The sequence below is a fragment of the Gallus gallus genome, chromosome 11 (genome assembly GCF_016699485.2).
Source record: "Gallus gallus isolate bGalGal1 chromosome 11, bGalGal1.mat.broiler.GRCg7b, whole genome shotgun sequence".
Classification (NCBI taxonomy): Eukaryota; Metazoa; Chordata; class Aves; order Galliformes; family Phasianidae; genus Gallus; species Gallus gallus.
Window position 1 is genome coordinate 16,034,507 of NC_052542.1, and position 24,151 is coordinate 16,058,657.

The following is a 24,151-nucleotide window of genomic DNA, read 5'->3' on the forward strand; positions in this document are numbered from 1 at the left end:
ATACTTGATCATATTTGCAGAGAATTTATATTAAAGCAGTTATGTTATTTCAGTAAATCCGCTTGTATTTGTCACTGAGGTTTCTGCACCACACTTTGGCCAATCTTAATTTCTGTAGATCTTGTATTAAGGGAGATACTGGCCAGAATGCTTGTCCAATAACACCTGATATGACTATATCAGAACATCTTTAGACAGTAAGTTTGTAATTGATGAGTTTTGATATTAACCATAGAAACTAAATGTTAGTCTAACTTCAGTCTTGGCTGCAAGCAGTTTTGTATCGCCACTGCATGCAGTAGAGAGAACAAAGATGGATCTGGTCTTGAATATTCTTATTGGACCTACTGAAGTTGAATACCTACAGAAATTTTACAGCCCATATTTCTGAACATTGAAGCTACTTTAAAAATAACAAAAGCAAAGGCTATGTACTAACCTTCCAAACCACGTTTAGAGTAAATTGTTTCAATACAGCTTCTGTTAAGGCTGGTGAAAGTGCTGAACTGAGTTCATAGCAGGCTTGGCACCCTTTGCCAACATCACTGTTTTTGTTGATGTATCAGCAAAAGGAGATGTTAAGGAGAAAGCACTGATGCTTGCAGGGAGCTCCTCCTACTACATAGGAAAGCCTGGGAACAAAAGCCTGAAGATATTTTCTTTGAAAACATGTCAATGAAAGTTGGCATCACTGGCTATGAACAAGAAAAACCATTCACACAGGGATGAGCAATGAACATGCATGCCAACAGGAAGAAGCCATGAAGGAGTTAGAGTAACAAAGGCGCCAGTGACAGAGTAGGAAAATGCTCTGTACAGCAAAAGACTGGCAGGATATGAAGCACAGAAGCTTGAATTTGTCAATGGCTGTGAAAAGACGTTGCAAACCTGCTAACCAAGCAGAGCCTAGGTAGGAGATTTTAGCTGTCTGGATGGCTAGAGACAGCCCTCTGGGATGATGTGTGAGAAAGAAACCTCTAAATTAAGACATAACCTAAATACACAGACCTAAGAAGGAGATTCTGTGACAAAAATGCTCTCTAGTTTGTCTCAGTTTTTAAGCTTGAATAGGAGGCAGGATGATGGTGTTGTCCACAGCAATCAAATGAAGAACAAGAAGGGGAGTGCTTTAGGGGAAAGATTTAAGAGCTCAGTTTTAGCTGTGCAGAGCTGTCAGCTAAACATTGGAAGGGGTATTCGGAGCCAGAGGTCAACATTTTAGTCTAAACAAAGAAAAAAGAGAGAATGCAAGATCTCTGAACTGTCAGCACTGAAGTAATCACTGAACACATACGGATGGTGTCACGGAAAAGGTGAAGACACTGAAGTGGGGGGAAGAAAGGTTTCCCCAGAAACCAGGGATGGATGGATGAAGACAGAAGGACATGCAGAAAAAGTGATAAGAGATGTCATAGGAAGATGAGAAAAAGGTGTCGTCACAGGAACCAAAGAAAGCATCAGATTTCCAGGCATGTAACTGAATGTATCAAGACAGCTGGCAGGTCAAAAAGGACAAGGAGAGTTGAGGCAGGGACTAGGACATCTTGAGGACTGCCTCAAGATGTAAGGCAGGAAAGAGCCAGGATGGTGTTTGGAGAAGCAAGCAGAGAGAACCAAAAGTATGCTTATATTGTCTGTATGTGTGTGAGACAGAGAGAGAGAGAGAGAAGGTAGCCTTCAACTAGTACAGGAAAAGAAAACCATATAGCTAAAGCTGAATGAACTAGTTTTAGTATGTAGTTTACTCAGGAAAGACAAGGTGTGAGACAAGGTACCAACATTCATTATGTCTATCAACATGATGTAAAATATACATGCTTTTCTTGGGGTCTGCTCATTAGTCAACATATACTGCCCTTTATTTACAAGCTGTTGGTGAAGCAGTCACTGGCTGCTTAAGTGTGTGTGATACTCACAAATTCTTTGCTGACAAATTTCTCTGAAGTTTCAGCCTATGGACTATACAGAAATTCAGTGCTACAGCTGCTGTTCATTCATCACATACAAGTGCCTGTCCTTAGCAGAGAGACCTCCAGGGATTCAGAGAAGCTTTGCTGATTCAAAAGTTAGTGTTATTTCCTTTGAGCCAGGCTTGAACAAAAGCCCTTTAATGATGATAAACTTCACTGCAACATAGAAATACTACTTTTCAGAGATCAGAGTCCTGAACTTGGGCTTTCCACTATCCCAGGAGAAAAAGCTGTTTATGAGGATTTAGCAGCAGCCAATCCCTAATCCAAACACATTCAAACTTTGGCACTCTTACTTATAAAAGTTCCAATATAGAAGTCCGGGTTCTAATTTTGGGGCCAGACATTTTCTGCATGCTACAAATCCCCACGTCAAGCAATTCCAGATTTTATCTTATTTGGAAATCTCAGTGGCACTTCTCACTTCAGCGATTCTCACCCATCAGTCCCTCTCTGGATTATTATGTTTGCTTAATTTGCTTTACTGACCTTTGTTTGAGAGAACTGAGGTCATGGAAGGGCGGGCTGCTGTGTGCTCTCCAGGTGTTTGTCTTGCTGCACAGACCATCTCCTCCCCAAGTGGAAGAATTTAATGTTTAAGTCAATTCAAATAACGCCAAAACAATAAGAAGAAACAAAAAGTACAACAGCCTTATCAATAATTATATTAAGCATTATTCACCCCAAAAGGAGAAGCAAATGAGTGAAGATTACAAGCCAACATCTCATAATGACCACTGTGGTACTACTTTTTCTGCATCTGAGACAGAATTATAGGTACTTCTTCAGTTAAGAGTAAAATGCAACGCATGCTAGACAAACATTTCACATTTCCTGAGCGTGTGTCAGTTTTGATGTGCATACCTGACTTGTGCCTTTGTGTTTTGGTACCACAGTTACCTCCTCCCAGGGCACAGAGCCACGTACCTGTATGAGTCCTGAGCCGTGCTGCTGGGAGTTAGCCATCCCGGCAAGATGGGCAGAATCTAAAAGAACCACATGTGCTGAGATGAAGAAAGTTTTAACAAGTAAAGCAAAGGCTGTGCACAAAACAAAAAAGGGAACTCATTCACCCATTGGCAGACAGCTGTTCAGCCATTTCCAGGAAAGCAGAGCTCATCACACACAACTAACTTGGGAATGCAAATAGTATACCTCTGTATGTCCTTCCCCCAGCTCTTACTGAGGAACATGATGTCAGAGGGTCAGGGATACCCTGGGGTCAGCTGCCCGGGCTGTACTCCTCCCAGCACCTTGTGTCTGCAGACCACTCGCTGGCAGGGCAGCCTGAGAAACAGAAAAAGCCTTCACGCTGTGTGAGCACTGTTCAGGAACAATTATAACATCATTTTGCTTTCGGTGCTGTTTTGATCACAGATCCAAAACGGACCGCTGTACGAGCTGCTAATAACAAAAAGTTAACTCCATCCCAGCCAAAGCCAGAACAACCAGTAAGCCAACAGTGTGCCATCAGAAACTGTACATGTGAGAGGGGCCACACCAGCATTGGTACCGAGCAAGCTCTAAGCTGAGCTCTTGAGAACTTTAGCTATGTGTTCTGTTAATATCAGCCGTATGTGTTTTCACTGCAAAGCTGAATATTTGCAATTCAGTAGTGTCCTCGGGCTGCCAGATGACATTGGAGGAAAGAAACCCATTAGCTGCAACTGTTAGATTAGTTCCTAATCTTTGGTTTTCTACGCTTATTTACTGCCTTTGTATTATCAAGGTGCCCATCTAAAATGGGAAGGATCATTCGAGTTGTGCTACCTTCACTTAAAATAATAATAATTTAAAAGTTTAGACAATAAAGGTAAGATCTGCAATTCTGTAGCAACACTAATGAAATATGCCAGCTCGTTTAGTCCCTGCTATAGTCACATAACACATAAATAGATTGTTATTTTTAAAAATATGTCTGTCTGCTCTTTGCTAGGCAGTGTGCATAAGCAAAGGAAGCTCAGTGGCATTTTACTTGCACTCGTGCACCAATGTAAGTGAACAAGGTGTCAGGTGGGGAGAATTAGGTTCTGGCTCAAGATTTATACTCAGGCCTCTGCACCACAACTTCCTGACTTGCACCACAAAGGTCTCAGAATGCTCCAGGCAACATTTTGGGGTTTTCTCCTGGAGATTTCTGTCTTCACAGTTAATTGCTCCTAAACCCGGATAATTCATACTAAATTGCTGATAAATGTGCACGTTCTCCATCAGTAATTTGGGGGAGGTGATAAGACAAAAAGTTAAAAGATAGCGTGATCTGCATGGTAATAATCACACATGTTTCCCATCGTTTAGGTCTGTAGGAACTCCTGACATTTGAAGCTGTCCTACCGAGTTGCCATGGCAACGAGAAAAAAGAAAACGTCAGATCTGAAGACTGCAGTTTACAGTTACTGTTCTTCACTACTAGGCCTCAGTTGCTCCAGATTCAGTTTAATTTGCAACCTCACTTAATCTGTCCGACTATACATTGGTGTTTGACAGCCTCTGCCCTAACTTCCATTTATTAATGGATTCCTCTTGCAAGATGCAAGGTTTATGCGAATTTTCACTGAATGTTAAAAGACCATGACATCTAAACTTGACCTTTGGGGAGCAGAAAACAGATTGACTCCATTTTTTTCTAACTGTTGACTTGTTGCTATTCAACTGTTCAGAAAATATTTTGTCTGTGGGTTAGTATTTGTATATGTATGAGTGTATGTATATATATATATATTTATATGGAGAGAAGAGTTATAGGACTGGTTTAGCTTTTATAAAATATTCATCTGGAATGTGCAAATGACAAAGCAGAGTAATACAGCCACAGATGAATCATAACTATTCAACATGGCTAAACCTACTGTACTTGCTGTTTATAGTGTGGCCAGAAGGAGAGCCTATTGCAGTCATACCACTGAAAAAAGCCACTTTGTTGACACCAAATAAGGCAGGCCCAGGGCTCTGCAGCATCACTTCTTGTACCTCAGGTTCAGCAAACAGGAAATGCAAGTCCCCCGGCTTGCTTCTGATCCGGACTTCTCACCTTATGCCCCAAAACTGACTTTAAGACTCAGCGGGAGCACATCTCTTCATCTCAGTGCCGGGAGGGTACGCAAGCTCTCACCTGTAAGGCAAGGGGAAGCACTCAGCACAGCCAGCACCATATGGTCACCACCTACAGCAATGGGACCTGCTGGGCTGATTTTAAAGGGGCTAAACTCAGCTTCCTCTATGCTCTTGCAGATAATTATTTGCTGGGGCAGTTTACAAAATTTCAGTCCTTTGTCAGTTCTGCAGACGAAGTAGGTAATGTCTGCTTATGAGAAGCTGATTAGAACAGCAAAATCAAGATGTTTCCCAGAAGCACTGGCCTCTCTCTCAGCCTCTGTGCAGCTGTCATTACATGTATCAGTGCAAGGAGGAAAACAGATGCCCTATTACCTAAGTGTATTCACACATATCTATAGTTTCGAATATATATATACATACATACACGTGTACACACAGTTTCCAGTTAAGAGTAACAAGAGCATTTCTTTGTGTGTGTAAACTTACCACACTTGTTTGCAGACATGGGGAAAAAAAGGGTGTTCGTTACATATGACTATGAATCCTTTTTTATTCTGTGAGCATGTAAGGTTTAAAAAAGAAAAAACTTAACTGTATCAAGATGATCATCTTGTTAATAAATTGTAAATGATCCATCAAAGCTCACACCAAATTTTTATAAAATTAACACAGAAAAGTATACTAGTGACAGACTGTGGCTTTTATTAGAGCTTGCCAGTAACTAGGGTAAGGTAAGTGTCTTAGAATATTTTAATAAACTTGCTTATTTAAAGTTTAAACAAGAAAGCTTCCTTATGCAATAGTACTTTGCAGCTGCATTCTTTAGTTAGCATTTTTACAGTACCTATGAGTCATACTGTATGTTGTCTTTACTACAGTGAGATTATGAGCATATCTTCCACACCACATATATGTTTCAATAGTAAAGTTTTTTGGAAGCATTAAAGAGTCCAAACATACACTGAGTTTTCCATAACGCTACACTAGATATTAAATGTGTGTTGGTGGTTAAAAATTGCTGTACAATAGCTTTTCTCTGACTTCCTGTATTGTACCAAATATGACAACCATTTTTTGTTTTGTTTTTTTTTTAATCAAAAGTAACAACAATGGCAACAGAGGGAAAAAAAAACTTTGTGTTGTGAACCTCCCTAGCGCTGTAAATTTCCTAGTAAGATACAAGCTGCCTTCACACAGGAACCAATTCTCTCTTCCAGTGACTCCTGCAGCCCTGCCCAAATGCAAGCTCCCGCTGACCTCACTTCTCCAGCAGCACGCTCTGTGTGTTTCACTTAGCAAAGCGGTGCTGTAGGGTGAGTGGGAGCTTCTATGGAGCGAGGGCTCCAGGAGCAGGCAGACAGGCAGCCGCAGGCATTCCAGCGAGGAGTGCCTGATCTCAAACACGAACATGGGCGTGCTTCTGGTTTGCTTCTGTTGCCCACACCTCGTAGTAACCACAGGCTGCTGCTTTGTCATAAGCAATCACTGCTTTTTAAAAATAACATTTGTATGCAAAGTTTTCAAAAGGAAAAACCAACGAATGCATAACACCACTGGATTTTCAGGATACGCGTTTAATGAATGAATCCACATGAACCCAAAGATGAACTGCACCCTCTGCTTTAATCTACAAAACCTCTATCTTGAATAAAAGAGATTATAATATTCTCCCCCTGCAAACGCTCTTTTTCTACTTGCTTTCTTCCTCTCCCTTTCCAGCAAAACCCACCTCTGGAAAGAGGCCCATTGACATTAGTGTCATTCCTATCAAGTATCAGACAAAGATACCCTTTTCTAATTTAAACCAAGGTTCACACAGCATTTGGTGAATCATTCCAAGGGCATCCAAAACCAAGAACAAAGAAAAATTTCTTCTGCCTGGAACTGCACTAACAATGGGAAGACTCTTACTACCAATTTGTGCCCGATGACAAGAGATCTTTCTTCTCGGGTAACACTGCAACCTTTTGACATGTAGAAAAGTCAATACAATGGCTGAAGCTCTGAATCGAGACGCATCAAAGCCTTCATTCACCAGTACCGCTATTTCTCCAGCCAAACTAAAGCCTCCCAGCCTTTACAGTGCATCTCTAGGCTTCCGACGGAGCTAATCACTGGACTACCTAAGCACACAAAGAGAAGATGAAGCTGCCACGTTAATATTTGCTCTGAGAAACCTGAAACCTGTACCTGAGAACCAACCCTTTTTAACAAGCCACTGTGTCACTTTCTGTGGCACCATGCAAATGAGGAACCACATTAGAATCTGAGTTTTCTTACCTGAAAAAGATCGTTGATTCAGGCTTAAAAGATGATTTTCATTTCCTGTAACAAAGGAGAAAAAATAATGTATTACTTTCTCACAACATTATGAAAGAAACACAGAAGTTGCAAAATTTGGTTGGTTGGTTTTTCTGTTTAGCACTCATTCAGCCAAGCTTGCTGGGTTTGCCATACAGCACTTATTCCTACACCTTGCCAGTTTGGTCACTACAACGTTTATTGCAGTTTTTGTATGTCTGCAGACATACGGTGCTGTCTGGAGTCAGAAAGGCAGTGAACTTCATTTTCCTTTTGAGACACACGCAAAATGTCTTGTGCAAAACTCACTTCATTTACAAAATTATCTGCTGTTAAAATGCAAATTGGGTATGACGTTGATCAGTAAGAGTTTATTAGCAAGGTAGAGGTCTCCTCTGTGGTGAACCCTGTACACCTCATGCATGTGTTTGCAATATGCCCACATGCATTTATGAATGTACATTTTGTTCAGTAATGGCAGGACTGAAGATTAAATCAAAGGGAAACCAGCTGAATTTCCTACTGGTTAGCAAGGAAAATCAGCTCCGAGTGGAACACTATTACACTTTCTGAGCCCTGTTCTCCTCCCACTTAACATTGGTGTAAATCAAAGAGCAACTTCATTACTAGACTTGTTTGAGCATCAGTTGGTCACACTTAAACAAAAATTTTCATTTAGACCTCCCCACATAATGGTTTTACTGATGTGCTGCCAACAGTAAAGCAGCAATATCTGTCACAGTATCGTTGACTGCTTATATATAATTGAATGTTTGTCTTTTGTGAGATACAAAGAAGCCTACAGCCCAGATGCTTCCCACAGAGCGCTCACTTGTTTCACTGATGACTTTAATGGGTCCCCGGGGAACCCAACCCAATTTGGTTTAACCTTTATTTGAAATGGCTGTGGCCTGTAGTCAAACAATTTGTCCCAGTCTCTCATATAGTCGTTTAAGTTAGGGATCCCTGTAATACAAACCTCATTTATTAAATTATGGGCTTCAAATCAGATCATAGGGACCTAGCCTAAATGCTCACTGCAACAGAGTGAGCATTTGGAGTTACAGTAACGACTCTTACATCATTGGCACTTCCTTTGCAAGGCTTCTTGTTGAGACACTGAGAAAACTGCCAGTCTTTGTCTCAGCTGCTTCCAGTACACACATTTTGTACACAAGTAATTTTACGTCACAAATTATCTAAAGGCCAAGTTTCTTTTTGAATGGATTTAATAACAACTCATTTAATTAAAGTAAAAACCACAAGATAAATGATATTAACCAGTCACATCAGCTTGAGAACACCAAGTTTAGGGCAAAACTCTGATCCTATCTTTCCTTTAATACATCTCCACAGACTCAACTGTCTGAGAGATACACTGTCCAATCGTGCCAAAAAGATAAATAACTAAAATAATAATAATTTTCTATCAATCCTGTGACCTACAACATTTAGGGTTAACATGCAAAGTATTTCAGCAGTAGTTGTAACACCTGTTCTATTTAAAGCAGGTATAGCGGACTGTTTTACTTTGACAACCATAGACCCATCGACTACACTGTTTTCACATCAGGATATGCTAGTTGGTTTGTATTTGTCCAAATGAAATGGATATACTCATCCACTCTTGGTGGAAAGTTATTAGTTGCACAATTGCTATGTGTGTGTATATATGTAGATATATAGAGATATACACATACATATATAAATATATATATATAATATATGCAGATGGAGACTAATACAACATGGGGACTTGAAATAAGCAGTTTAATCCCATGAATCATGGATGAATACACGAGTTAAGGAACAGCTTAGGTGACGTATGCCAAACTGGATTGATTTTTGAAAGGAAAAAAAAAAGAAGGAAAAATATAACCCACAACCAAAACACCCCACATTGAAATCCAGGCTTATTCCAACTCTCATGTTGTATTTATGCTAACCTTTAGTTATCCTCGCTTAATAAAATTTATATCATTTGAAGATATTTGTAATTGTTTACTGACTCATTTTTAGTTGTGTGTGTATAAGCTTGTCATCAGTAGTGAAAATGGGAGGGTTTATAGCTAGAATAACTGCATCACTGTTTTCAAAGGGACAGCTATGTAGGAAAGTTTCATTCAACATTTGAACATTGTACTCCTTCTCTGCATCAATAAGTGACTGTATTTCATGATCTGGGGCTAAAATGAATGTAAAGACAGGCATGTGTATGTACATGCATGCACATCCTGTTCAGGACCGTAGAATGAGAGCATGTCTGGTGAACTGTGACGGTGAATTCAGTACAAACAAGCTGTGTTGTTACTGCCATTTCAGGCAGAAATCATAACAATCTGCCCCATAACAACCTCTAACTTATCACCAAGAAATTTTTTATGTTTTCTTTTTTAAAGCTCGAGCAAGGAGAAAAATATTTTTGTTTGATTTTCAGAGATACTGATTTCAGCTACTTTTCCAGTTGTTTCTTTGGGCCCTAGTTGCTGAATTGCTTGCTGTTTCTGAGGTGTAAATAAACGTTTTGATTTATGACGTGGTTGCAAAGAAACTTGTAATTTATTTGTGAAATGCTCAAATAAAGGATGTATGGGCTTTTACTTTTTGTCTGGGCATAGACCTTCCTGATGCAGTACAGCAAGAACAGAGGACTACAAAATGACCCTGAGACTGTCAAAGGCTGGAATAGCCAGAGCTAAACACAAAGAACTCCCACACTGCTCTAAGCAACAGAGATGAATTGTGGCCTTCATCATCATGCCACATTTATAGAGTGACAAACTGGAGGTCAGAGAGGTAAATAATATTTGACCACACAGGAAAGTAGCGGTAGATTATTCAGCATCTATTCAGCTAACAGTAATGCTATGCTTTGCCACACTTTGTAATAGGAGTTGCACTGAGCCAACCTGGGTCAGACGTCCCTAGGCTGGACTGTGCACAGAAGCTTTAATGGATTTTTGTTGCACTTCCTTTCTGCTTCACCTGGTCACCTTCCCCACCTACCACCATCATTTCAGCTTACGTAGAAGAGACATCCACAAAAAAAAACGCACACTGTAACCGAAACAGGCTGAACAAACATCAATCAGAGTGACCCACCTCGGGAAGCTACAGGACTGCACTGCTGTCATCGCGCAGCACTCACTGCTGGCACGGCTGATTACAGGATGGCTTTTAACAGTGAGTACTGCCATAGTCTGTGGTCACATCTGATGTGCTCAACTGCTGTGCTTAAGTGCTGTGGAAGTACAAGCTACACAGATACGTCGTCCTGCCCTGACTCACAAAGTCTCAGTCTACAATTTAGTGCCCTCATGCCCTTCAAACACGCTCTCCTCCAGATCAAGTTGCCCAAACAGTCTGCACGGTCCTTCTGCACATCAGCCTGCAACTGCAGGCTGCATGGGCAAGGTTTGTATCTTCAGTGTGCCGCACTCCTAGTAGCAGGACTTCAGGTTTGTAAGAAGCTGCTTTCATTTTTGTCTGAGCTCTCATAACCTGTAAGGAAGGAAGTGGGGTGCTCTGTGTGCTTTTCTGTGCTGTCAATTGATCCCAGACATTGCCAAAGGGCCCAGCAGGTGAAATAATAGATAGCAGCCCAGAACCCAGACCAGAAAAACTAGCAGAAAGCTGGGTAGAATTAAAATCTTGCAGAGAATGGTCAGCAGAGCACTATGACATCATTGCATCTTTGTCTGGAAATTCTTTTTCCAGCACAAAACCAGCATCAAATTTCTGAAATGCCTTGAGTTGGTGGTTTGGGTTTTTTTCCTTAGATCTTCCAGGAAGTTATCTGAAGTGACAGAGACATAAAGACAGAATATCCCTGAGAAGGCTTTTTACTGCATCTGAGAACAGAGGAAGCTGTAGGAGTGAGGGCAGCACGAGAAGGAAATGTTTGAGTACAAACCACTGCAGTTTGCCTTCCCTGAGCCCCACCTCCGTGGATTCCTGCTTTGTGTCTCTTGCCGATGGCCTGTGGTTTATCAGACACTGAACCTAGAGGTGGTCTTTTATGTGGTCCGTAATAAGTAGAGGATGAAAAAGCATATTTGACACTTGTGGTTTAACTGAGCAAAAGGTCGTTACCTGAAAGCCAACCGCAAAAGAGTATCACCTCCTTTGGTGTCAGTTGAGATCATTGTCCTAAACTAATGCTGTGCCTCGTACCTTAAAAGCGGCATTTGAAATAGAACAAAGTTAAATCATAAGCAAGGAATTGTTAACAGAGAGAGAAAACGCTGAAGGTTTTTGAGCCGAGTAGAAGTTTTCCATTGCCCTTTCAACCTTATGCCTCATCTAACACCGCACATTCTGGATTGCAGTCTTACTGTTACTCAGTAACTTTGCACAGTTCAATACAGTTCCATTTTTTCTCCTGCAATAGTAAATCAGACCAGTCCCTTCTGGCTTCAGTACAACCTTCTTACCTGCAGAAAACAAAGCAAGGGTCATTGCTCCTGCTGTAAAACTACCGGGATGCTCGTCCTCTGCTGCCACGCCTCCGGCCGGACTCCACTCATCCACCTCCCAGTGCACGGTGACCTTCACTGCCCCTGCAGTTACAGCAGCACGTAAGTTACTGCAGTCCTGTACACTTCAACACTGTGTTACTACTTATTTTGTCTAACTTAATGTTTTCACACACAACTGCAGGATACTCACCGTCACTGCTGTGGCTGGGGGTACTTTTTATGACTAACTGTCCAAAACAAGAAAAGCAAAAGTATTTACAGTGCTTGTTTACTGCAAGCATGCTGAAAATTCGGAATGAAATACTACGCCCTGGAGTCTTACATTTAAAGAGCTGTTTTCAAAGTGTTCTGCAATAAGTTACAATGCTGAAGTAATTGACTTGGGATAAGGGATGTTCATAACAGCTTTTCTTGGACTGTATATTTATTTATTTCTAAAATTTGCCCCTGCCTTCCCAAACTGAAGATGGATTTTCAATAGAAGGACATTGAACCATAGCAGACAATGCTTATAGAATGGACTAAATCTTCACGTCGCTAACAGGTTTCTAAAAGTTTTCCTTTATAAATTTGGCCATTGTCCTTTACATTACTTATCTCGCTTCATGCCAGCAAACACCTGGGAACAAATTTTATATGAGGGTAATTTTTCCACTCTAGTTATCTCGTCAGCTCCACCCTTGCTGTAATTGATCTGCTAGGGACAGTGGCAAGATAATGAGGCACTTGGAAACAGCAACAAATCACAGTGCCTCTTTGTACACAAATAAATAAATGAAACATAACATCAGCTGTGTCTCATTTTTTGTGCTATTTCATCAGTTGCAGTAAAACAACAGTGCTTTAAGATACCTTCCAAGTAGCCATAAAACAAGGATTACAACCTGCCTTGGGGCTACAGCGTGTGTTACTGGCTGGTACACAGGGAGGAGGCTTTTGGTGGTATTTGAACCACCTCTCCATTGCCATCCCCAGTATGTAGAAGACCGAGAGCTGAAATGTTTCCCCCATTAACAGTTAAAATAATTAGATAACTATAGGCTCTTTCCTTTCTTAAAAGTCATTGTGCGCTAACATACACTGAAATGCTTCCTGCATCTCCAAGTTAATTGTCGTCGTTCTTCATATTGAGCAAAACCAGTAATACCTCTAGAGAGAACAGGTGCCCCAGTTAACAGATATTCAGTCTTTTGTATATTGGATTGCCAGAAAGAAAAAAACGAGATCAGGGATACTTAATTCATAAAAGGATGATAGCAAACATGACAGAGTTCACCAGTAAAGCGAAGCACAAACAATACATCATAGTAATTAGAATAACCCTCGTTACTAGACTGTGAGTCTAAAGGAAAGATTTAAACTTTCTGTCTGATAAAACCTATGTATTCAAGCTTTAGCTATTAGCTCCATTGTGTAAGATCTAGACCAGTGCTGGAAAGCCTAGCCACAGTGCCTAACAAGTTTTGCCATTGCTACTGATGGTAAAAAACATTAATTTGAATTGTGCTTGCTTTTGGATCCTGCATAAAGAAGCTGAAACAATAACGGCTCTAGAGAGTAATCCTTTCTTTGAGCTGAACAAAAGTCCTACATGCTCAGTGCTGCCAAAGGCTCAGTGCAGCTGCTCACCACCGCACTGGCAAAGCTGACTGCAGGATTTGGACCTCTGTGTATTCATCATGCTGCATTCTCTCACGTTTCTACCTCCATCAGACCACAAACCACCCTCTTCACACTATGTTTTGGTGGTAGGGACAGCAAATGTAAGGTAGAAGTACAGAATTACTCACAGGGTTCTGCTGAAAACCATGCTGGGAGCAGAGCTGGTTGGAGACAGCCTCCTGGCCAGCACAGCTCCTGAGAGCCAGGCTGGAGAGACACCTCGTGCCAGAATCTCACACAGGATGGAAGCTGAACCCTCCAAAGCAGCGACCAAAGCCTCAGCCAGCCATCACAGGGCCATGACAAACTTACTTTTAGCTATAGTTGCTGTCATCATTTACACAACCTGAGGGCTGCAGTGCTTTCTTGCATTCTCAGTTTCTGTTCCTTAGGACTGTATACTATTTTCTTCAGCAAATGAACACTGAGTACACAAAGCTAATGAAAATGTGTGCTGTATCTAGCTCTGTCTTCTGGGGTCGAATGGGCACAATGCAAGACTTACCTTCTTCATGCAACAGATTTAAAAAGAAGCCCTCTTGCTGCTGCATCTCCTCACTGTCTTTGCCCTGCTTAGATGGAGTAAGGGAGAGAAAGGCAGTACATACATTAAGTATCACACAACTCGCTTATAATGAAGAGCAAAACAAAAACGACTAGTTAGTGTCCAAATCAAACTATTAAAAATGTCCATGTATATATTTATAAACACACGCACATATATTATATGTACACATATACAAATATAGAAACTAAGGGGAGGAGCTTCATTACCCTCTCCCACAAAAGAATAGCCTATTTTTAAAATCTGTTATTAAGAAGTGAATACTCATTAAAAAGTTCAGTTCGTTGGGAAAAAATGTACTAGAATGCAATTAAACCTACTACAGACTAATTAATATGGGAATTGGGGTGGTTCAAAAATCAATTAACGGGATGGAAGTGGGGACAGTAGGCAGAACAAACCTATACGTGTCACCTTCATTAGCCCAACAGATGGATTTCCTGCTACATTCAGGTTTTGCAGAGGACACTCTTTTGTTTATTTGTTTGTTTTGAAAGGAAATTTGGAAAAAACATTTTCTAACACAGGTCTTCACAATATCTGGAAAAATACTCTCTAAAAGGAAATAACAACAGGACTAGATTTAGACATTATTTATCCCCATAACAAGTTTAGTTGTTATTTGGTTTCTGGAGACCCCACCCTTGGCTCTCTGCATCTTTCCTTTAAGCAAACAAGTCTGAAACACCCAAAAGACCAGAAAGCTTAACAGAATTCTCGGGATGTTTAGTCCCTCAGTCATGCAGTGTATTTTCCTATGGGAGATCCTGCTTAGTTGGTTCTTACCAAGGCTGTTGATTCAAGAACTGTTTGTACGAGCTGTCCAATTTCTTCCATGTCAGAAGACATTTAGCAGTTATACTCCAGACTTTCATGAAATGTATCTTGTTACCCTTCTCATAACAGGGATGAAGGGATGCCAAATCTCTAAGGAAACACCGTTCAAGAAGCATGACAATACTTCTGTTTTTAAATTCTACTTCTTTTTAACTCAGAAGTTACCCTTTTTAGAAGAAGGAAGTTACTGAGTCAAAACCTGACACTCACTTTTGATACAAGAGCATCACAAGAGATAAAGTAGCAGAGGGTCCTGTTCAAGAGATGCACTAAAAATGCTTATTCATCCAAAAATCGAGGATGATCTTTGGATTGAAAGGCAAAATAAAGCTTGATGATGCTGTTTGTTAACCATGACCCACATGCCCAGAGTCCTGGGTCCTGTCAGTGGGAACTTTATAAGCCAGCCTACTCTGATTTCTGCCCTTTGGAGGTCAGTCTTTCATTACATAACACTGCTTCACTGCTCCCAGCTGAAGTAAAACATATATCTAATGCTTTCTTGTTATTTGACTGACCTAAGACCTTGGTAGCCCAATTGGCTGACTACTGCTTTACACATTATACGTCACTGATACAACTCTTGTATTTACACCACAGCATAAGACTATTAATCAGATCAGTTTTAATTTGCTCGTATTTTCCTCCCAGTCTGCAGAACTGTAAATTACCCTGTAAATTACACAGCTCTGACTGCCGGATCACTGCGTTGCAGAGCTGTGTTAAGAAACAAGGTTCGTTCATGGATCCTCATTCATTTGAGAGAGATGTCACTGGCCTAACACAATGGGCTCCTTTCAGGCCCTTCCTTCTATTTCATTCTGTTATTTCTCTGTTAATAAATAAATAAAATCCCCATTGGTTTATGGCTGCAGGAGATGAAAGAGCTCTTTTTTTTCGTGTCAACATTGTGTAGTGCTGATGGAGTCTGGCAACAGCCGAGAGCTGGCTCCGACTTCTCTTCTGTTTTCCTTATTAGCATTTTGCTTGGCTGTCCCTGCCAAAGTCTCCTGGACGTTTCTGAACTTTGTGAATTGTTGCAAATACTGCAATGTCCAAGTGTGAAATTAACTGCATGGAAACTCCTGGGATCCTGTTAACGGTGTATTAACAATAACCTCAAGTTCACAGCAAACTACAGGCACCTGTTCAACGGGGAACATGTTCTTAAATTGACACTCAATTATCACTGCATATTTTAGCATTGTTTTTGCACCTTATCTAGGACCTACCATGAGCACTGAAAGCCTGTTTACTAATTTAAAATCAGTCTTTACAAACCAGAACAAAATGAGAATAATAATAGAAATATACAAAAAATGCTGTTTAAATAGGATTCTAGAAAAAAAAAGAAATTTGTTGCAACTATGGCTACTTGACTGCGAATTCAGATGACATACTTCATATAGCCAGGTGCTTAATTCTAATAATTACCTCTAAGGTATTTTAATCATGTAGGAAAGATTTGATTTTTTTAATTAGAAAAAAAAAAAAAAGAGAAACTATAACAAAATTCAGCTCAGCAAAGGAAATGGTAAATAGCACTCAAAATACATTTCTACTACCAGTGGAGCACCTTAAACATTTAATAATTACAGTCAATATTTTCAGACCGGAAAGCTAAAACTTTATGTCTGGAAGTCATTCAGAAAGCGTTACATGTTTTAAATCAATTCCCACGTTATAAAGAAATATATATTACCAATAGCCTACTATAAAATTAAACCACATCTATATTCAGTCAGCAGCCCAGGAATGATGTGCAGCCTTAAAAAAAGAAAGGTCCTCCTGAGCAGAAGGAAACCCAGCGCCTCCCCGTCCTGCTGCCCGTCAATGAATGACTCCCAGGAGACCAGTGGCGTTCTGAGATGGTGGACCTGTCTGGATAGCAAACTGTTTATCAACATCTGAGTAAATCAATCAGCAAGACTTGTTCATTCATTACAGCCCATGGGTCTGTCACCAGTGCAAGTCTTATCTAGCTACAGCTCAGTTTTTTCCTCCTGCCCACTTGATAGCTTTGTCACCCAAACATATCTGATGTTTTCAGAGCTCATTTATACTTTGAATTCCCCCAGCCTGATCTAAATGGTCTCTGATTAATGGCTAACGATGGATATATATTAACTGTGGACTTACTCCTGAATGTTTAACCACTCTGACGGGTAGGCTGGAGCATTTTCATTTTATGATTACACTAGACAAATTTAGCTCCGGAATTGAATCCAGAAGCTTTAAGATGCACGTGTCCTTCTGATCACAGACAGATGTACTGAGTCTTGAATCCTACCCTTCACATCCCTCAGGACTGGGACACAAAATTATTTCATGTAATGAGCATTGCTAAGGAGCGGGAGGTGAATTTGCCAGCACAACTGAATAATATTAAATACCTGATAACTGCATTATTGTCTCTTGTATGCTGTACAGAATCATCTGGTTCTGAAAATATTTTTACATTTATACAAGTTGCTCAGATAACAGTTGGGAAGAAGATACACACACCATACGTATATAGACACACGCTTATATAAGTGATGCTCAGCTAGTTCTCTCGTGCTCTCGTTACCACTTTAAAGCCATATTCTCCCCTGACTGTGCATTCACACAAGCCGTACTGACACCAACACCCAATTTATGAAGGGAAAATGTGTTTGCATTACTGCTAATTACCATTCATTGTAATTTTTTTCCTCCCTTAAATAACCATTATCATCCCTGCCCTGCTGCATGCTTGATCCCTTTCTTCCATTACTCACCTTTTAACTCTTGTCTTCATCCCATTTCCAGGTTATACCTTTGTAGGACCGAGTTATTATTTTTCAGCCAACGATCCAATTTAGGCATAAAGTAAAACATCCCCAAAGTCATTCACTAATGTTTTCATTTCAAATATCAAATCTCTCACTTCTAGGTGGTATTTTCTAACCAGTACATCTCATTTTCTCTTTTCCCCTCATTTCCTTGCTGTCACTCCACTTTTAATCTAACAATGAAGGAGATCGATTAAATGGTTGACTCGTGCATGAAACAGTCCCAAACGGAAAAACGCCTAATGGTGGTTAAATATTATACACTGTTGTATATTCTGCCTGAAGAAGGAGCATGACTGACAGAGCAGTCAGAGCCCTTTGAAAACGCCTTTCTGGGCAGAATTGTGCAGATTTACTGACATATTTTGTCATGCCTGAGCTTGTCCAACCACTGCTCAAAGGTTTCAGGCTGTGCATATGAATTCTCCATGACACTACTGGGTATCTTGTATGCTGCTTAATCCATGGGTAGGGTTTGAAGACACTGCAGCCGAAGGATGAAGGCCTTCCATGCAGATCTAAGGAAAACCACCCGTGCTTGAAGAATTTAAACCTAGAGAGAGGTGGTAGCTACAGACTGATGCCAGTGAGCAGCATCTCGGTCTTCAACGTAAGTTTGGACTCAGGCACTTAATTGCTGAGAAAACGTGATTGGTTTCTGTGGATCTGCGCAAAACTGTGCAGAATTATCCTCCATGGAACTCCACTTTCAAGTGCAAATGATACTCAGTTTGAGGTAATAACTACCAGGAACAGGCTTATCATCTTCTCCTTGCTGTTTCTCATCACAGTGCAGCCACGACTCTCCCCTGTGTGTCTCACCAAGTCTGGAGTTTTGATTTGCAGTTATTTGATTAGTTGAAGTTGTCAAACCAGGGTCGAGAACAGCACTTAAAGTGAGAAATACTGGGAGGAGGAACCAGAATCCAGCATAATTCCACTCTGCAAATTCACACGCTAGTTTAAATTGAGAAGAAGGCCATAACCCAATCCTCCAGGATTCCATAGGGAATGAAGTTGGGCCGCAGGTAGAATTTAATTACCACACAACTTTAAATGGTTATTGTTTGAAAGGCAGGTGACAGAACTGAAGTTCCAAGCTTGTACTAAAAGGAACCCTCCCCCCCCAAAAAAAAACAAAAACAAAGGACTGTAGTAATGGCTGTAAAGTGCATACATTAAGCAGCAGAAGGCTTTTGTTGTACGTAGTTACTATAATTTAGCTTGTGTCATCACTTGAATGTAGACACTGTAGCTGTTTTGCTACAGCCTTGGCTTTTCTAATTTAAATACCTTTGTAGGAACTTTAATTTGGTGGGGAAAAATGAGAATAGTCACAAAACACACAGTATTCTGATTGAATTGATAACAAAGCGTTCCAAGTTCTAATCATATTCAGCATTTGTGTTCTTTCGCTTTAAGTGTAGAAACATAATGAAATAATCCCATAACAAAGCTTGATGAAAGTGGCAATTAAAAAGGAATCGATCTGATACATCCTGTTCTTCAAATTACTATGCTCTGTAAAATGTAGAACTCCATCTCCTTTGTGAAAGCTTTCGTTTCCCATCTTGATTAGGCAAATATTGAAAACAATAAACATTTTTCTCAAAAGTGAGCCTTTAATATAGACTAGAAGGAGTGCACTATGGATATTACATTTTCCACAGAAGACTGGCTTTCACATTAGTGTTTGCTATTAGTGCATTTCATGGCACTCCATCATACTGTCTTTCACTCAAATCCTACATTTGTTGGAGCAGATGGAAAGTTAGTTTAAATTAATTGAAAGCATGCTGTGCACAGCTTGTGATACCAAGAACACACAAAGAAGAAAGGAAGATACATCAATTTCTTTTCTAAGATACCTATCACTGTGACAGGAGATCTCTTAAGAAAGAGAATAGCATAATATCTTAATGGTTGGCTTCCCCCCCCCCCCCTTTTTTTTTTTTTTTCTCAGATAAAGTTATTTTTCTTTCATTTTAACAAGAGAAGGAGGTAGTGAAATTGGCTGGATACACACCACTGGAAGAATAAATTCTGCCTGGGATGTATCATAATAAAAGGGCATACAAAGTTAGTTCTTACTTACTGCTTTGTTTCTGTAGTCTATCTGCAGTTCTCAGTGACAAGTTTGAAGACTGACTGCTTCCTTGTCTATTTTAGTAAATATTTATTCCTACATCTAGATCCTCAGCTTTTCTTCCATCATCACTGAAAATCCAGTTCTCCTCTGTTTCCTAAACCAACAGTCAACTGCAATTAAAGCCTGCATTATTTGCTTACCTAAAGTGCAATGAGCAAACTCACTACTTTACAGCCATCACCACGTGGCCAAGTTTACAGTTAAAATCAGCTTCAAAAGTATCACAATATAAACTACATAACAAAACAGTGGCTTTTTGACCAAACAGCTGTCCTCTTTTTGGTTTTGTTCTTTTTTAAACAAAATATTCCCATTATTTTTGTTTCACAGTGGTCTAAAAAGCAAAAGCAGGAGGGAGCAGGTATTGGGAAACGCTTCCAAGATGGCTGGCCTCTGTTGTGTATGCTTGCTTTTTTCTGCTAAGAAGGTTGCAGCAGGGAGGATGGGAGGAAAGCTTCATGCTTACATTTGCCTCGCCCCAGCCAAGGTGAGACCCTCAGGCAAGAATGGGAGTTGTTATTTCTTGTAAAATGTCTGAAAAGTGCAGAAATCAATGAGGAAAAGTAGAGTCTGGAACACAAGGTAGGAAAAACAGGCAGAAAACATGAAACCTGCAACACCGGTCTGCTGGTCTTGGTAGAGAACAGATGCAGAGTCAAGCATAAGGGTGATGGAAAGAAGTGACCACTGAGTCCCATAGGCACTTAAAGCAGAACATGCCGAAAACAAGGAATGCACTGAAATTTGTTGGACTGAGAGAGACCCCAAGGGTCCTGCACACAGACAGTGGAAAGGTGAGGTATCTGTCATTTTTATATGCTTTGAAGTTTTCTGTTTCAAATGTTGCTGTTAGAGTCTGCACTTTCCCTTTCCCTATTCAGACTCCAACTACTCTACATGTGTTATTGCAGGCCTCATTTCTGCAAGCCACTGAGCACTTTTGACCACCTCCACTCCCTGCAGATCAAATGCAACTCCAATAATGGCAAAAGAAAGAATGCAAAACTTGCCCAGTCCTACCTTTCTGGCTTCATCTTCCCCCTTTCCTTCAGATATTGCCAATATTGCAGTTCAGCCCATCTTTTTTGTGGATCATTCAGGAACAGTCGCTTCTTGTACCGGATATCCCTGAAATACAACTGTGCTCTTGTAAGAGATGACACTTTTTTTTTTTTTTTTAACCTCATTGCCTATTTCTTCCACAACTATCTCCATATCTCCTCACTCTTCTCCAGCATTTTATTCAAATTCTTTCTGTATTATCTCTACTTGTGTTCAATTTGTCTTCCAGACCACAGTAACTGCAGAATTTTTCTTTCCTTTTTTTGCTTACATTGTGCAGATTCTTTATGACCACCCAAACCAGCAGCTCTCCCTGAGTTCTTAAAAGGCCTTATCCCAAACTGGAAATCAAGTCTTTCCTTGTCCTATTTACCTCACAGCAAAATCATACTTCTGTATGCCAAGCTCCTTGATTCATAACCAAGGATGCATAAGCATAATGCAAGGGAAGATTTGGCTCTGAGATTGTATCTTTCTCTTGAGCACATGGCAGATGTCTTAGTTCCTATTAACAAGGCTCTTTGGAAATTAAGAGGATTGTATAGGTAATCATTGTTTGATTAATAATTTACAATACCAACAGGACAGAAATGAAATTTGGAGAATGACAATCTCAAAGCAGCTGCAGGCCTGTCAAATATGTAAATTTTTTTACCCTTTTTCCTCTGCTGGGGCACTGCTTAACCCCATGCTGAGTTGCCTTTCTAGAGCACAGCCCCTACTACATTCATGAATAATTAGGCAGTCATAAAGAAACAAGGAAGGAGTGAGAATTAACTTCTCACCTCCTAGTGTCACTTGAAGATTAATTTTGCCTAAAAACTAATTAGCTGACTTTCTACAAGCAGAGAACCCAAAATGAAATTAGGGAAAAAAAAGAACCAAGAACCCACCTAAAAATTCATGGATTTGTACACAAACAAACCTAATGCTTCTGGGAAAAAATAGATTAAATCGTCATGAGCTGTTATGTTGTTTTTTATAAGCAGTAAATGAAACCATGGTGCAGCCGAGATGAAATCTTTTAGCCCTTTCACTGACATCTGCAAGTAAAGTAAACATCGTTACATGAAACTTCTCTTTCTGCAGATAAAAGTATAATCTGGTTTTAAGATTACAGGGGTTTAGATAGCTACAGGCATGCAGAGCTACTGCACTGAGTTTGCAACTTAATGTCAGCCACAGCTTAATAGCAGCCAAGTCATTAGTTAGTGCTAGTTAATAAGTGGAGTAAGGGTAGTCAGTCAGCAGTTGTGTCACTGAGGCAATCATGTAATTAGCACCTTGGTTTGCAGGCGATTCTTTCCCCATTAGGGGAAGAAAATTAGGCAATAGGGAAGTTTCCTGCATAAAAGGATTCATTCCTAAGGCTATGAACTAGTGCTGGGCACAAATGCCAAATTTGCTGAAAGTTGAGAGGAAAGGAGGGTGAGTAGAATCCAGAACATTAATTAGGAGAGTAAGAGTTTTATGGCTCTCTGAGCTTTTGATAGTTATTGGAGCATAAACCGAAGCTAACACACTGACATAGATTCCAGTTAGGGACTGCAGAATGGTTCTGACATTTCTCAAATCTTACCCAGGATACTCCAAGGTTAGCTGAAGCTTAAGTAACTGGTTCCCCAAACAGGAACCGCTTTGAGGAAGCCAGGAGGCCCTTTTTAAGTGAAAAGTTCAGCATTTCAGTATTTCTCATTTTTACAGTGAACTCTTCAAAATCATCCTCACGAAATTATACAGGACCCTACAAAATAGACTATATGAAAATATCATAGAATGGCCTGGGTTGAAAAGGACCACAGTGATCATCCGTTTTCACCCCCTGCTATGTGCAGGGTCGCCAACCAGCAGACCAGGCTGCCCAGAGCCACATCCAGCCTGGCCTTGAATGCCTCCAGGGATGGGGCATCCACAGCCTCCTTGGGCAACCTGTTCAGTGCGTCACCACCCTCTGGGTGAAAAATTTCCTCCTAATATCCAACCTAAACCTCCACTGTCTCAGTTGAAAACCATTCCCCCTTGTCCTATCACTGTCCACCCTCGTAAACAGCCATTCCCCCTCCTATTTATATGCTCTCTTCAAGTACTGGAAGGCCACAATGAGGTCCCCCCAGAGCCTTCTCTTCTCCAAGCTAAACAAGCCCAGTTCCCTCAACCTCTTCTCTGATCATCTCAGTGCCCACCTCTGGACCTGTTCCAATAAAACATCAATCCAAATCAAACATCACGGTGATCTTGAGCATTAACTGAGAATATCAATAAAACAAAACAAACAAAAAACCCAATCTTGTTAGTGCTAAGGTTTTGAATATATTTGTCACATCTTTCTATACACAAAGCCCCTACTGTACCACTTCTGCACTGAATCTGTCCCCTCCCAGCTCCTTATGCAAAGTCCTTGTCTCAGGGTATGCACTGCTTAGCAACAACTAATACACTGGTGTGCTAGCAACATTATTCTCATCCTAAATCCATCATACGGCACCATACCATTAACTCTACACCAGCCCAAACCGGGACAAACCTGAAGAAATGGATACCAAAGTCCTTTGGTATTAATCTTACTACTACTGTATTCCAGAGAGGCTCCTCCTCCATGCAAAGCAGAATTCCCCACTTTCAACATGAGAGCAAACCTATGAAGCTAGACTAATACGACTTCATATTAATCAAGTAATCACGTACAGCCAGGCCTTCAAATTGAACAAAGTTGACTGCAGCAAAAGAGAGGATGGGAAAGAAAGAATCCACAAGAGAACAAGTCTGGTATTAGCAGTTTGGATGTTTGATGTTGATTTCATTGTTCTCTGGAGTTATTAGGAGTAGACTTACTGTTTTAGCTGCCTTTTGGTGAAATATTAACAGCAGGAAATACGGGGGGTGAACCACCATCTTGCAGTCAGCTGGCACTCAACAGCTCAGGAATAGCCCATAGAGTGAAATTTTGGAAGCACAACTCTGTACAATTGCTGTTATTTATTACTTCTATAGTCATCTGAGGTCTTTTTAGCAGAGAAGAAGATATCTGATGCAATTCAACAGCACAACTATAGGAAGGTGAATGAGAAAAAATTTTATATGCTGCTGCCTTATCCAAAGAGATCCAGTTTTGCAGTTGCCAAGGTAACAGGTTTGCATTTCTAACTGCCCCACAGAACCTGGGAGGTTGTACAATACAGAGCCACCCACCTCCATCCCCCAAAACCCAGCCTGCACTGGATACGTACAACTGGTTTCATCCGTGAAATCAGTGGGAC

General features: G+C 40.5%; 2 protein-coding genes across 32 annotated transcripts in view; one reads left to right on the forward strand and one right to left on the reverse strand.

Moving 5' to 3' along the window:
- Positions 1 to 9,928, forward strand: part of CDH13 (cadherin 13) — a 432,936-nt gene extending 423,008 nt beyond the window's left edge. For all 4 annotated transcript variants that reach the window (NM_001396286.1, XM_046899390.1, XM_040707017.2 and 1 more), the window contains one exon: positions 4,269 to 9,928. In NM_001396286.1, coding sequence (NP_001383215.1) covers positions 4,269 to 4,276 — 8 coding nt within the window. In that variant the 3' untranslated portion in view covers positions 4,277 to 9,928. The remainder of the gene's footprint in view (positions 1 to 4,268) is intronic.
- The window catches only part of LOC112533251, a 46,538-nt gene extending 24,558 nt beyond the window's left edge, over positions 1 to 21,980 (reverse strand). For 11 of the 28 annotated variants that reach the window (XR_006931277.1, XR_006931274.1, XR_006931259.1 and 8 more), the window contains exons 1-6: positions 17,630 to 17,871; positions 13,974 to 14,037; positions 11,762 to 11,887; positions 7,308 to 7,352; positions 3,126 to 3,275; positions 440 to 2,956 (exon numbers count right to left, since the gene is read on the reverse strand). Coding sequence is in view for 1 of the 28 variants with exons in the window: in XM_046899740.1 (XP_046755696.1) it covers positions 7,147 to 7,352; positions 11,762 to 11,887; positions 13,974 to 14,037; positions 14,820 to 14,882 (459 nt within the window). In the remaining 27 variants the exon portion in view is untranslated. Of the gene's footprint in view, positions 1 to 439; positions 3,276 to 4,268; positions 7,353 to 11,761; positions 11,888 to 13,973; positions 14,038 to 14,819; positions 16,752 to 17,629; positions 17,872 to 20,852 lie in introns of those variants that run through there. The other 17 variants (XR_006931263.1, XR_006931261.1, XR_006931258.1 and 14 more) reach the window with 16 other exon arrangements.
- Positions 21,981 to 24,151: the final 2,171 nt, after the last annotated feature.